General features: G+C 41.4%; 1 protein-coding gene across 4 annotated transcripts in view; it reads right to left on the reverse strand.

Annotated features, from left to right (window-relative positions):
* Positions 1–9,747: 9,747 nt before the first annotated feature.
* Positions 9,748–15,506, reverse strand: part of RAD51 (RAD51 recombinase) — a 45,769-nt gene continuing 40,010 nt past the window's right edge. For 2 of the 4 annotated variants that reach the window (XM_033952718.1, XM_033952720.1), the window contains exon 10: positions 12,012–14,166. In XM_033952718.1, the coding sequence (XP_033808609.1) occupies positions 14,043–14,166 (124 nt within the window). In that variant the 3' untranslated portion in view covers positions 12,012–14,042. Of the gene's footprint in view, positions 11,454–12,011; positions 14,167–15,506 lie in introns of those variants that run through there. The other 2 variants (XM_033952719.1, XM_033952721.1) reach the window with 2 other exon arrangements.

Below are 15,506 nucleotides of genomic sequence, written 5' to 3' on the forward strand. Positions count from 1 at the left end.
CATCACCCACTGTAAGGCTGCCAAGGGCACAGGGCGAAAAGTCAAAGAAACGAGAATCTGGCAACAACAGATAATCAGTCATCATCCACCTTGTCCCAACAAACTCCTTACAAACTGTTATCAAGCCAGTTTTTATGATGGTACATTACTGTTCTCCATAGCCAAACCTCAACCTAGGAAGATAATCCAATCACAGTCATTTGTCTAGAGCAGGGGTCTGCAACCTTTAAGACATAAAGAGCCACTTGGACCCGTTTTCGAAAAGAAAAAAAAACTTGGAGCCGCAAAACCATTATAAAACAAATCTAACACTGCATATATTGTTTCTTATCTTAATGCTATATACAGGATCATGCAGTTAGCTGTCAATCTGAAGAAAAAAATGACTTTTTCACTTAACAATGTAAAATATATTTTTGCACATTAATAGCTAATTAAAATATTTAATTTAGCTGGTTAATGGGATTTTTGCTCCTGAACCTCAGTGCACAGTGTCTGCACATCAGGGCTGTAAGACGTCACCTTCATTTTCACACAGGCTTGCAAGCTGTCATCTGTGAGGCGTGATCGATGTTTGTTTTTAATATAGTTCATGTTAGAGAAGACCTGCTCACATACATATGTGGAGCCGAAGATCGACAGCACTCCAAATGCAAACTTTTTCATGTTTATATAAGTGTTGGGGATCGCATTCCATGTTTCGAATACAAGTTTGTCCAGTTTGGGAAGGTTTTCAATATCAGTCCATTTAGGATTCTGAGCCATAATGGCCTTCTGATGGGCAACATCCTCAAGAGTAGCGGTCAAGCATTTGAACTTGGACACCCATAGATCTTTGTCGGCTATATCGGCCAATTCCATCTCAAGATCAGGTTGACTTACACCTGTAAATGCAGTCATATTCAATAGGGATGGATCTATCTCCAGGGGAGTGACAGGGAAGGATAATGTGGTTTTTTCCTCTCTGAACTCACAGAATCGTTTCCCAAATGAACTTTGCATTGCAGTGATTGCAGACTTGAAATATTCCAAATTGATTGTATCATGACTTTGTTTGAACTCTCTCAAAGAGGGAAAGTGAGACAGTGTGCCTCTCTGTAAATCTTTGATAAACACTCAACTTGCGCTCGAATGCCAAAACCTCCTCCAGCATATGCAGGGCTGTGCCTCCTTTCCCCTGAATGGTTGTATTTAGCGTGTTTAGATGTGCTGTCATGTCTACCATAAAATGTAATTTTTCCAGCCACTCTGGCTGTTCCAGCTCAGCAAAGGTGAGCTCTTTGCTGTCCAGGAAGGTTTTTACTTCTTCCAAACATGTGACAAAGCGTTTTAGCACCTCGCCTCTGGACAGCCACCGGACCTTGTTGTGGAGCAGGAGGTCAGAATATTTGCTTTCAACCTCATCCAATAACAAACGGAACTGGCGGTGGTTTAAACCCTTTGCCATTATCTTATTTACAATCTGAATGACCACATCCATCACTTTTGTGCATTCCGGCGGAAATGTTTGAGCACACAATGCCTCTTGGTGCAGGATGCAATGAAATGACAGCAGCCTTCTACCCAACGCCTTCTGCAGTAGAGCCACAAAGCCCTTCTGTGCTCCTCTCATGCTCGGTACCCCATCAGTAGCTACTGAGACCAGGTGGTTAGTGTTTATTTTTTTAGCAGTTAAAAAGTCCAGGACAGCCTTACAGATATCCTCACCCCTTGTTTGGTCTTTTAGTGGTATCAGCTCAATCAGTTCTTCCTGTGGCCCAAAAGAGTTCACATATCGGCAGAACAGCACTATTTGTTCAATATCACCAATATCTTTGGACTCATCACAGGCAATGGAGTATGCCATAACTGAATTAATGTCTTGAATTTGCTGTTTGCTAATGTTTTCTGCCATTTTTAGGGTTCTGTCTTTGACAGTCTTCGCAGAGAGTGGCATGTTTTTGATTTTCTGCACAATTTCATTTTTGTTTTTAACGTCCATATATAGATGTTCTGAAATATTAATGAATGCTTCTTTTATATACTCTCCATCGGTGAAGGGCTTCCCGTGCTTGACTATTTCCTGAGCGGCCACAAAACTAGCATATGTTGTGGTATTTGCAGACTTCACCCACTTCTTGAAATTATTTTTGCTCATATTAACCTTCCTGATAAGTTCTGCAACAGCTTTTCGTCTCTCATCTCCATCTGTATATTTTTCAGCAAAGGCTGTGTGTTTATTCTGGAAATGTCTTGCAACATTGGACTTTTTGTGGTTTGCTAATTTCTCACCACATATTAAGCATACTGGTAAACCAGTCTCGTCAGTAGAGAATGCAAATGATTCTGTCCACGTATCATTAAACACTCTGTTTTCTTCAGAAATTTTTCTTTTCTTGCCTTTATCCATGGATGGCCTACCAGGGGGTTGAAAACAGCAACGTAAGTAGAAATCACAGGGCCCCATACCAAAATTTGCTATGCCCACTTCCCCTTCCTTTACCTGCAACCTTTGTGAAAATTGTTCGGCGTTTCTGCCGCAATACCACTGTACTGCTAAAAATCACAGATCACCACCATTACTGGGCCAATAAGCCCCCCATATAATGTGCCAGTAGCCACAGGCCCCCCTATAATATGCCAGTAGCCAATAGGAGCCCCCACAATATGCTAGTAGCCATAGCTCCCCCCTACATTGTGCTAGGAGTCATAGTCCCCCCTATAATGTGCCAGAGTCCAGGCCCCCCATATAATTAGCCATTGGTGTTAAAGAAAAGAGGAAAAAAAAAGTGCGACTTACCTCCTGAAAGCGAATCACGCGCCTTCCTTCAGCCCGGTCTTCCTCTTTACGGCAGGCTCGGCAGCGCAGCGGCAGTCTGGCGGCCTCTCTGATAGGCTGCCGGCCAGCGGCAGCACACACGTCATCCTCCGCGGCGAGCAGCCTGACAGGTAAGGCGGCGCCTCCCATTCTTCAGGAGCGCGCCGCAGCCACTGAAAGACTCCGGCCCGCGTGACACACTACCGGAGCCGCGGCAAAGGTGAAAAAGAGCCGCATGTGGCTCTGGAGCCGCGGGTTGCCGACCCCCGGTCTAGAGTAATTACACCTGTTCATGAAAGCTAACCTGAATAATGTGATCAGGTGCCTAATGGTACTAGGAACTGGGAAATTCTGATCAACATATCTTTTTGCCCTATCAAAAAACATATTTAGTTTTCAGCAATTGTGCATACACAACATTTTGTTACAGTATTTGATCACTGGCATAAAATGAATATTTTTAATTTATACAATTATTTTTAGTGAAAAGGAGGAACACTGGAAAAAATCTAAATAATTTCTTCTGCAGAAATGCTTTTTTTGAAGTTCAGCATGAACACATTGTAAAGCCATCTTAATAAAATTAAAAATTAATTCTAATATAAAAAATTAGTGACCATGAATATTACTAAATCCAGAAAGGAATTCAAGACAGGTGGAAGATTAAAACTAAGTTTTTCAAATGTGTATTCAATTACAGCACAAAACCTTTAATACTGAATGCATCTGGGTAAATTAACAATAGGCTGATTGTAACTGGGATTTTCATTTAAATAAGATAAAGAACTTTTTCTCCTCCACCAACACAATGATAGAATAAAGAGATACCATTAAAGCCTGTTGGATCTCATTATTATAAAAATATCTGTGTTATTTGTGTTAGATCCCTTGAAGGACTCCTCAACTTTAGGAAAGCAATAAAAACATACCTCTTCACCTAACTCAGCCTATGACCAATAGATTACAAAGAAATGTATATTGATGCAGATCCTCGGTATGCGTCATGTTAGGATAAAAACTTGTACTGAAAAATCTTGCACTGTAACTATGACTAATTTAACTTGTAAACTGTATATTATGTACTAGTCTTTGAGCCCGTTACATTAATGGGTGCTAGAATAGATGTGTATGTCTTTCTTTCTCTCTCTCTCTCCTTGGCCGCTGTCTGTCTTTTTGTTTTCTCTCTCTCTCTCTCTTTCTCTCCTTGGACGCTGTCTGTCTGTATTTTTTTCTGTCTGTCATTCTTTCTCTCTCTCTCTCCTTGGCTGCTGTTTTTTTTTCCTTTCTCTCTCTCTCCTTGGACGCTGTCTGTCTTTTTTTTTCTTTGTCTTTCTCCTTGGACGCTGTCTTTTTTCTCTTTCTCTCTCTCTCTCCTTGGACGCTGTCTGTCTGTATTTCTTTCTTTCTCTCTCTCTCCTTGGCTGCTGTCTGTCTGTCTCCCTGTCGTTCTTTCTGTACGTCTCTCTCTGTGCCCCTGCCTGCCTATATTTTTCTGTTGTTCCATGGCTGACTGTCTCTCTGTGGCCCCCTTCTGTCCCCCCCCAGCAACGCATGATTGCTGTCTGCCTCCCAGCACACCCCTCCCCTCCAAAGCAGCCCCCTTTCCCTCTCCCTCTCCACTTCCCTGAGCATTTGTGAATTTTTACCAGGTTAGGACATCTTGCAGCACCCGCACGACAGCCTCCAGCCATTCCTCTACGCTATCTGGATTGAAACCGCCATCGCTGGTCAAATTCCTGCATGCGCCAACAGCCACCGCAAGCCGGCGCATGCATCTCAAGTCGCTGTGCGCCACCAGCTGCCTCAAGGCACCGCAGATAGAATATGGCCACGGAGGGACACAGCACAATGTTAGGTAGCACAGCCTCTTAAGTGCGCATGGGCGCTTAGAGGATTATTATAAAGGATATTAGTTTCTGTGTCAGGAGAAAAACTTGTATTGAAAAACTTTACTGTAACCAAGGCAAACTGAAACCTGTAAACTGTATATTATGTTTAGCCTATAACCTATTCTGAGCTCTTTGTGGAGAACAGGATAGAAAACGAAATGAATAAATGCTGCAGATGCTGCAGATGCTGACACCTTGTGGCCACTGTTGCTACTGCAGCAGCCTCCTGCCTTTCATTGACATCAGTTTAGGGCCCCTTTTACAAAGCCAGGGTAGAGCTCCTTCCACAGTAAATGTGCCTAAAACGATAGGAACTGAAGGGGCTTTGGTGCTCTTACCATGGGAGAAGCACCCCTGCGGCTTTGTAAAAGGGGCCCTTAGTATTTTTGTACTGACTGCAACTATATTCATTGTTAGTTAAGATATTTTTAAAACTAATCTACGAGGCTGGTTTGAAAAGTTTGATAAAAAAAGAAAAGTTAAACAACATAGTCACCATCGAGAGCTATACACTTAGTCCAGCTATACACTTAGTCTGCCCAGTTGTTTTGGGTTTTTTTTTTTGTATCATAGGAAAAATAGCTTGCAAAAAACCCAAACTTTTCAAAAAACCTTTGCATTAAAGTTACAATACTAATTACTGTATAGAAAAAGTAATATGAACATCTACTAATAACTTGTTTAATGAAAGTAATGTTAATTTTAGTTACATTTTAATTGATGTTTCAATAAAATTTATTTAATTGATGTATTCAATAAAATTAATTCTAGCAATGCAAATCCATCTATTAAAGAAAATATCTAAACAAAGTGATCAAATCCTTAAATATAGGGATCCAATACAATTAGAGAGATATTTAAATCAAATAAGGGGAATAAAACATGAAAATAGATAGCATATGTAGTACAGAAGTCAACAAAACATTATCTACTGTACTGTATATTCAGCAGTCTTCCATGTAGCAGCACCAGGCAGAGCCTTCTGGCATCAGTGCCAGAAAAGAAACTAAGACTTGCTCAATCAGAATAGTTAATCAAGGGAGTCATGTTTTTAAAGTGTTGTTTAGAAACAGATCCAAGCCAATGACAGTTTCCATCCATCCAAAGCCTTGTTTGTTTTTTAAGTCAAATAAATTTTATTAACATTTTATATAGGTGTGCAATAAATCACAATAACAAAAAAGACAAAGCAACAATATTAAATTATCCCCCCAAAAAATAAACAAACCCCTCCTTGCAAAACAAAACAAAACCTCCAACAAAAAAACCAATCAATTAAAATCATACAAAAATATTTTGTAAGACGACCATTTTGCAATATATAACAGGCAGTTTTTTTTCTTTGCCAAATACAACTCAGATCTATATGTAGAACATATAACATTCCATCACTTTGTATAAGAAAGTAAGGGCCTCTTCTATCAAACTGCACTAGCAGTTTGTAGTGCGGTGAGCCTGCTCTGCTCCTGACGCTCAGAGTTCCTATGAACGTTGGGAGCAGCTCGAGCCATTCAGTACGGCTCTCTGCTAAAAACTGCTAGTCCAGTTTGATAGAACAAATAATTTTTAACAGAATGCCTTGAAAACAATGATTTTAAAATTAAAAATTTAAAGCAGTTAGGCGTATGAATACGAAATTACTTCTTTTATGCATTGATGATAATGGTCATTTTTGCAATATTAGATCCGTATTTATATATTATTAGAATGGTTAATATTACTATTTTATCTCTGAATATAAAAGGAATTACCCATCCAATTAAAAGAAAGAAAATGTTGATTTATCTTAGGAAATTAAAGGCTGATGTTTGCTTTGTTGCAGGAAACCCATATTGCAAAGGCAGAAGCTAATAAGCTTTCTGGTGGTTGGTTTGGCCAATGCTACACAGCTCCAGCAGATGGGAAAAAAAAGCCTTGTTTTTAAAGTATAACACCTGCTAATGCTTTAACTATAACAGTTCCTAAGGAAGGAGCAATTGCAGAATGACGTACAAACATTTTGAAATGCATCTTAATGTGATCATAATTTGTCTGCCCTGCTGAAAAGCCTGGAACAAACAAACCAAAACTGCAGATATGTACAACGATGTAGGCAAAATTTATTGTGACAACCCAAGGTTTTAAAATATACTTTGGTTGTCACAATAAATTTTGCCTACATCGTTGTACATATCTACAGTTTTGGTTTGTTTGTTCCTGGTTGGTTTTTTCACTGCAGACAAAGTTGGACCCCCTTTTCCTCTTGGTTCTGCTGAAAAGCCTTTCAGCAGGAGTACTTGAAGGCAAAACTACAGCCTGGCTGCCCTGGGTAGGCCTGTTCTTGCCATTGGAAGCTAAGCAGCGTCTCAGGCCTGGCTAGTACCTGGATGGGGGACCACTGAGAAATACTAGGTGCTGTAGGCTGAAAGGGCCCTATGTTGGCTGCAGCAACATGGTGGAGCCATACACTGCATGGGAGAAGGCAATGGCAAACCACTGCTGTACTCTGTCTTGAAACATCACAGGAAGGATTCTTCACAATACATGCAGCCACGGGTCAGTGGTCAACTCAACAGCATATACACACACACACACGAAGGCAAACCTTCATAAACTGTGCCTTGATATTAGGAAACTGTGATATACTGATTACTACACTGATTAATTCACGATCATTCTGATTATATTAGTCTCTTGCTATACCTTGCGTAGGTAGTGGCTCATAATTTTAGAAATTCAGATTACTACACTTCTCCCTCCCTTCACCCTTCCTGCCCAGCATCTTCTCTCTTCCCTGAATCCCCACCTTCATAATCTGAAATCTATCGCTGCCACTCCACTCCCATCAAGCATCCTCCTGTCCCTTCTTTCTTTCTTTTTTTCCTCCTACCCTTGTCCAGCATTTCTCCCACCCTCCCATTGTACAGTATCCTCCCTTTTTTCCCTTCCCTGCTCCTGCAAAAGCATTTTTTCCTCTCCTCTACCCTCAAGTGTAACATGTCTCCCTCTCTCACTGACCATCTCTCTCTCATTCCTTCCCTTCCTGCAGTGAGTGGGAAAAGAGTATCCAGGGTGCATCTCTCCCACCCTCTCCAGTGTTACATCCAACATTTCTCCCATTCTCATTCCACACCCCCTGTGCAGCATCTCTTGTCCCTCTCAAGCCCCATGCCCGACATTTCTCCTATCACCCTTCTCCAGCACTATGCCACATATTTCCTTCCCTTCACTCTTATCACCATGTCCAACATTCCTCCTTCTTGCATGCTTTTCCATTTGTCCCAGCCTTATCCCTCCACAATATCCAATATTTCTCCCTCCCTCCTCTCCACCATATCCAACAATTCTCTCTTTCCCCATGTGCACCATCTCTCTTTCCCTCCCACTCCATGCAACCCATGTTCAACCATTCTCCCTTTCCCACAGGTAGCATATATCTTTCCCTCTCTTCTCACATTGCCCATGTAGCATCTCTTTCCCTTCCTTCCCACCCATCCCTGCCCATACAGGATCTCTTTCCCTCCTTTCCCAGTCCATGCAGCATTTCTTCTCACACAGGCGCTTCCAGTGCTTCCTACACGCAGCCAGTAGCTGACCCAAAAGCCTTCCCTCTGACACGCTTTGTATCAGAGGGCAGCATGTAGGAAGTGCTACTGGCAGCCTATGAAGAGAGCAAATGTGGTTGCAACAAGGACACTGGAAAAAGATATATGCCCATGGGAGCCCCAGAGAAACTAATTCCATGCCCATGAGTGTGGAGGGGATTCTTGTGGCATTCCCACAGACTTAGAAAGGATTCCTGCAGGATCCTCAACAACCTTGTTCCTGTGCGGCTCTCTAAATCAGTTGTCCAACATCAGTCCCTGATGGCCGCAATCCAGTCGGGTTTTCAGGTTTCCCCAATGAATTTGCATGCACTGCTTTTATTATATGCAAATAGATCTCATGCATATTGATTTGGGAAATCCTGAAAACCCAATCTGGCAAGGGCTGAGGTTGGACACCCCTGCTCTAGATGCAAAGAAAATAGCTGTGTCACTAAAAAGTAACTAGACATTGTAACATATTGCAGTTATTTCATTACATTTGGAGCTCTAAGGGAGAGGAGGGGGATAGTGGATGACTGGATACTGATCTTCAGACTCAGAAAATTTGAACAAAATTTGAACATCTACCTTACTACCCTGATGGTAGCACCTTGAAGAAAATGAAGCTGTTGGTGCCGATATCGATGCTGGAGTAATTTCAGGTTGAACATCGGCATTGGAATCTCCAGCATCATCGATGTACGTGAAGTTGACCTGAAAATTGCAACTTCCTGGTTTTTAGTGACATCTTCTGCAATTTTGAGCAGAGTTTGTAAGATGTATCTCGATGGTCAGGACCTAGGCAATGGACACACCAATTATGTGGGTCTGTACCTGAGAAGGTCCTGTTGCATCAAGTGCATTGCTTGAAGCCACCAGGAGCCTTTGACAAAGGAAGAACTGCCGACACTAGTATGTTTTTTGTTTTTGCATTTTCTAATGTATTTTGGGTCTCGGGTTCAGGCCTCAGAGGCAGTGAGATACTGAGAAAAGAACCAGGTGGTGCATAAAAAGCATATTTTATAGGAAAAGGCTTTTACAAATATAGAGCATAAATTAGATTTAGAGCTACTTCTGTTTGTGTGTCTATGTCTTGCTTGAATGAATGCCCTGTTTTTCTGAATGTTACCTGCAGGGGTGTGAAAGGCTAAGAGGAAGAGAGAGGAGGCAAAGGGTTTGAAGCCTAACTTTATAGACTTGTTTGGGTTAAAAATATTAACTTTCAGTATCTTCCTCCGTTACAATTTGGTATCTGTTTGAAACAATGGCTCTTAATTGACAAGATGAGAGACCCCTGAAGAACTGGTAGCTGGAGCTATTCTAACTGGGGGATGCACAAAACTTACCGATTGTCTAGTGATCGATTGGATTGGATTCCCTAACCCAATGCACAAAACTGCCCATTTTCTGATCCGATCCATTCAAATTAGTAAGACCCCATGCAAAATAGCCAAGTGATTGATGCACTAACATTGCTTGGCTATGTAGCATCGGGTTTTACTAATCGTAAAACCCAATTGCTCTAGACCTGTTGGTAAGTCTGCCTGGTTTTTTTTTTCAATGGCACAGATATTTTGCATGTATTACACACGCAAAATATATCCCATTAAAAAAAACCCCGACGGCCTTCTTCAACGACCCCTGGCAAACGCGATGCCCCCCGGACCTAAAACCTGAAAAAAAAAAAAAAAAAAGGGCAGGAAGGAGTGGGCATCCCTCCTGTCATTTTGCCACAGGTTGGCAGGGAAGGGGGAGGAGGTGTGGACAGTGGCTCAGGGTGCCGGCGCAGGGTAGAAAGGCATGGCCCAGAGGAGGGGCTTTTGCCATTAAAAAACCCCGCAAAATCTGAGGCTGCTTTCTGCCACTGCTGTTAGGGCTTTACACTTGTGTCAATCGCTGACTGAGTGATTGAATTGGTCACATTTGCTTGCAAACTTGTTAGTGCATCGATTGCTGTTGGGGAATCAGCCAGCAAATTGGCCAACAGCGATTCAGTCGGTAATACCGACTGACTTTTGTGCATCTAGGCCTATGTCTGAATTCCTTTAGCACCTGCTCTTTTCACATCTTCTGAAAATCTAGGGCTTTGAAGGATACTTCCCAGTACTAAGGGTGTTAATCTCAAGTACTGGTCTTTTAGGAGTCATTTAGTGGCATTCTAAGTAAAAGGTCTTTTGTTAGTAACATTTGGGCTTGGGCCATTTGGTTTATGTGCAGACATTCCTGAGGATCTGATTTATTTAATATAATATCCCAGAATCCTTTGCTTGTACTCTAGACCTGCCAGCATGCTAATGCTGACAGTTAGATCAAAGGACTCAGTTGTCCGAGGAGGTAGAGTAGATGGTGTGCTGAAAACAAGTCGATGCTCCTGGCTTGAAAATTGGCTGTACTTCTGACTGGCACCACCACGTAATACAGCTGTCTAGAGCAGATGGCTGAAGGAAGCCTAGTGATACATCAGTGTAGGTGTATAAATGAGTTGATTGACTTAGCACAGCATCAGAGCCAGCTGGAATAGGTATTCACTAGAAGTAGAATCAGTGCATATAAAATAGCTGGAGAAACTATGTAGTATAGTTGGTTGATATAACCATGGGCCAGGATTAGCTGGAGCAGCAAAAACCCAGAACTAACCAACTATCAGTGCACTAGGGATAATTGATGCAGCTGTGCACAAGAGTCAGCTGGTAGAGCAGAATATGGCTGGTCAGTGCCATTGTGCACCATTGCTAGCTGAAGCAATTCTGTAAATCTACTGGTGAAACATAGGAAGGAGGCAAAGAACACTGAAGCAAACTTCACCAATAACTGAAAAAAAATATTCAAAGGAAGGAAATGTGCCATATTCAGTACATCACTGAAAATAGAAGGGAGGAGATTTACATTTGAAACCAGCACATCAGAGAGCATTCAAAACTCAAGTAGAGACTATATCTACTGTCTATAGGAAGAAACCTCCAGAGATAGCCTGTTTTTCATGAGAAGAGAGAAAGGAAGGGATTCCTGTTGCCCTCTGGTATTAACCATCTCCAGTAAAGTATACCCCATACTCAACTGGTTTCCAGTCAGAAGACCATACCAAGAATTAGTCACAGATGAATAGTCAGGTTGCAGCTCAACTCTATATTCCTCTCAGAGTAGGAGGAGAAATGGGAAAGGGACTTGAAAACCTCCATGTATGTCCTGTGTGCAGATTTCCTATAAGGTAAAAAATGTTAAGTTTCTGTTAGTTAGAAATAAAGTAGTTCAAAAGTCAACAGGGCTTAGAAGTCAAGAAACTTCAGAGCACAGTCACTATTTACCTGGAGACAGATCAATACTGAACATTCTAGGTTGCACAATTCCCTTTAAGAGAAAAGCACATGGAACTACTTTCTCCATCTATTGGTCAACAAATACTTAGGGGTCCTTTTATCAAGCCACGCTAGCGGGGTTAGCACGTCAGACATTTCATCACGCGCTAACCCCCGTGGCCGGCTAAAAAACTAACGCCTGCTCAATGGAGGTATTAGCGGCTAGTGCGGCAGGCAGTTTAACGTGTGGTATTACGTGCGTTAAACCCCTACCGCAGCTTGATAAAAGGACCCCTTTACTTGTTCTTGACTGGTCTGGTATGGATGACAAGGAATGAAATGCTATAGGGAAAACAATTGCAACAGTGACTCAAGATGCTTCATAATTAAAACTCAAAGCATCTTTTTATTAATTCATAGGCTTGAACTGGTAAAAAATAAATAAATCAATCAATCAGTTGAATTCTGAATTACAATCAGCAGCTTTATTTCACAGAATGACTCAGGCTTTATAAGTCACTAACCAGTAGAACCTAGATCTAAAAAAGGCAGATTCATTCTTTTGATATTCTACTCTAAACAAGTTTAAAGAAATTTAACATAAAAAAATATATTCATTCTATACCTACCCCCCCAACCGTGGACTAATTTATCAACCAGCAATTAGTACAAAATGGGCATTAATGTAACAATGACCACAAGTATAATACATACTTTTTTTTGACAGCATGACTTTCATGGTCATAGGATATAAGTTAATCTTATAATTGCAACATCAAAGGTGCATTTCAAAGAATGCTATTGAGCAGTTCACACAAATGAAAAAGTCATTTCCTCTGCTGACAGATTTGCTCTCAGTCTCCATTTTAAACTGCAGTCATGGGAAGACTTCTAGACTGTTTTATCTGCTAACAGTCTCGTGTAGTAGCATCTAAACCACGTACAAATTAAATGAAAAGGATATTCATAATTTTACAGATTATAGGTTTCTCTAATCATCATGTTCCAAACACCAGAATCTTCATTTTTTAAAGAGAAATGTTACACTGTAAATTTATAATAAATAATGAATTTTAGAAATTTCCTAGAGTTCCCATGTTTGCGATGATTAGTTTGTGACGTAGCTATAGAAATGACAATATGACAGACAAGACAGGGGAAGTAAGCAGTGCTACCACACACAGACTTTTGTTTGAAGCATAGAATGTGACAAGGGATAAATCGGATAAGCAGGATCTTTAGGAAATATGCTTCAAAACTACTAGCTACAAGCCACTGAAACCTCAAACAAAATGTGATCCCGGCCTAATTCAAATGTCAGCCCTGTCTCACCTAAAAGAACATGTGTGGAGTCACTGGGGACGTGGCATGTTATCCTCATGAGGAGGTCTACTCCTGCATATCATGCAAGACACCTCTTGGTCTGCAAAACAATGGCAATATTTCTTACCATTAATTCACACAGTATTAGTTTGTGACCCAGGCTGGATAGGCCACAGAACTCATTTCTTATGTGCAGTTCTGGGTTGATCAACTGAGAGCTGAAGGCTGGTTGGACACCAGCTCAGAAAACAGTGAAAGTCAAAATCCTGGCAAAAGTAACAGGATCACAGCTGCAGTACTTGTGCTCCCATATGCCTTTGCTTTGTCTGGGCAAAATGTACCTTTCAGAGAAAACTTGTTTCAGAGAGATCTTGTTTTAGTTAAGCTGCAGTGTGGACGCTGGGAATAGCGGCTTCCCCCAACACAGCTTCGTGGCTCAAGCAAAACAGATATACTTCTGTCAGGAGTTTGGATGAAATGAGTGGTGATAAGAGAGTGGTAGAAGAGTTTCCCCCCCCCCACTGAGTTAGTGGCCCTTTGAAATTGAGTCGGTTAAGATAAGTTTGAAGTTTGAATTTGCACATGCTGTTTTTTCCTTAATGGCTGAAGGGCATACTACACATCGTTTATAGCTACATTTGAAGTGAGGAATTGGGAACATTTGCTACTTTGACAATTACAGTGAAACTAGATGAAAATATGAACTGATTGAAGTCTGTAATATAAATTGAAATTGCATAGAGTGGATTGTGTTTTTTGTAGACCTGTGATGGACAGCTCCATAAGATTGCCTTGTGCTTGAATACTGAGGTCTTTTTACTCCATTGAAGTTTGATGTTTACAGTCAAGTTTGGCAGTTTTAATACCCCAAAGCACTGTTCACACATGACATCACTTTTGGATTAGTTATTAATTTTAGCTGCAAAAGAACATCTCTCTAGCTAAAAATGGTTCTGGATTGAAGGAATAATTACTAACTTGGGCACTTGGTATCATCTGTAGCCAACTAAGTTTCACATGTATCCCTTTTATTTAAATTTACACAATTAACTGTTTTGGTGCTGCCACATATCTCGCCAGAAGTTTTGTGATACTCGTTGGACCTTTCTTCTATTTGGTGTCCCATACTGTCTAAATGTTACAGTATTTACAAGGGGAAGTTACACACTTCTTAGTCTTTAGCATCTCCTATTCCATCAGGATTAATAGCAAACATTGCTTCTGCTTCAGGAAGACAAGGAGAATCGTAGATCTTGCAGATTCGGGTTTCCCCTCTGCCTTTCCTCAAATACAGCCTGAGAAGACAAAAACGCATTTATTTAGTCATAAATTCCAGTCCATTTGCTGCTAAGTATATATTGTTGACACTTTAGGGACAAATATTGAGAGAAAGAAAATATATAACTACTCACACATGAAGCTTTAAGAGAAGCTCAACTTGCTGAGGAGTTTCTCTATAGGCCCCAAGCCTATAAAATATGGTGTTCCTCAAGGCGCCCTTCTATCCCCCCTCCTATTCAACCTCTACATCAGGCCTGTCATTGATATAGCGCAGAAATATAGCATTAAAATCCACTCTTATGCAGATGACATCCAGCTGCTCCTCCCACTAGGCGAGAACCGATCGTCCCAAATTACTAACCTCCAACATTGCCTCTCTGATATGAAAACTTGGATGTCAAACAACAAACTTCAACTAAACGCCACTAAAACAGAACTCTTATGGATCAGAAAAAAAAGCACCAAATTCACACGTCCTACCCTAGCATGGGACTCCACTCTACTAACGGCAACAGATCAAGTACGCAGCCTAGGAGTAACCTTAGACGGACACCTATCCCTATCTGCCCACATATCCCAAGTAATCTCCACCTCCTTCTACTACCTCCGCCAACTGAAAAGGATCAAACCCTACATCTCCACACCTGACCTCGCCCAACTCCTCTACGCATATGTCCTCTCCAGAATGGATTACTGTAACTCCCTATTTAATGGACTAACCAAAAATAATCTCAAACGCCTCCAACGTGTCCAAAATGCAGCTATCCGCCTCCTACACAACCTCAACTACCATGATCCCGTCTCCCCAGCACTCTGCGCTGAACACTGGCTCCCAATTAGCCAGCGCTGTGCTTTCAAGGCCCTAGCAGTAGCCCACAAGAGAATTTATGCCACCACCCCCTCCTACATAAAATCTAAGCTTCCCATCTACACCCCCACTCGCACCCTCCGCTCAAAATCGGAAATACGCCTATGCATTCCCCCTGGAAGGTCCCTCCTCTCAGAAACTGCCCGCAAACGATCCTACAGCCACTTCATCCCACATCTCTGGAATAAACTCCCCCCCCAACTCAGGCAACAGAACTCTTTATTGACATTCCGTAAAATGGTAAAGACCCTCCTCTTCAACTAAGGTCTCCCTCAGTCTACACCCCCCCTTAAACCCCACCTCTCTCTTCTCTCCCCTATTTAACTTCTCCTAAATTTCAGTATAGTCCTCTCTTAGTCTGTACTCTGATAAATTGTCTATACTCTGAAAAATTGTCTGTAGCCTGATAAATACTGCTCAATCTTGTATGTCCAAGCATCTAAACCTATTGCACATTTATTTGCCTAACTACTTCTACTGTGTATG

This window comes from Geotrypetes seraphini, chromosome 7 (assembly GCF_902459505.1).
Source record: "Geotrypetes seraphini chromosome 7, aGeoSer1.1, whole genome shotgun sequence".
Taxonomy (NCBI): Eukaryota; Metazoa; Chordata; class Amphibia; order Gymnophiona; family Dermophiidae; genus Geotrypetes; species Geotrypetes seraphini.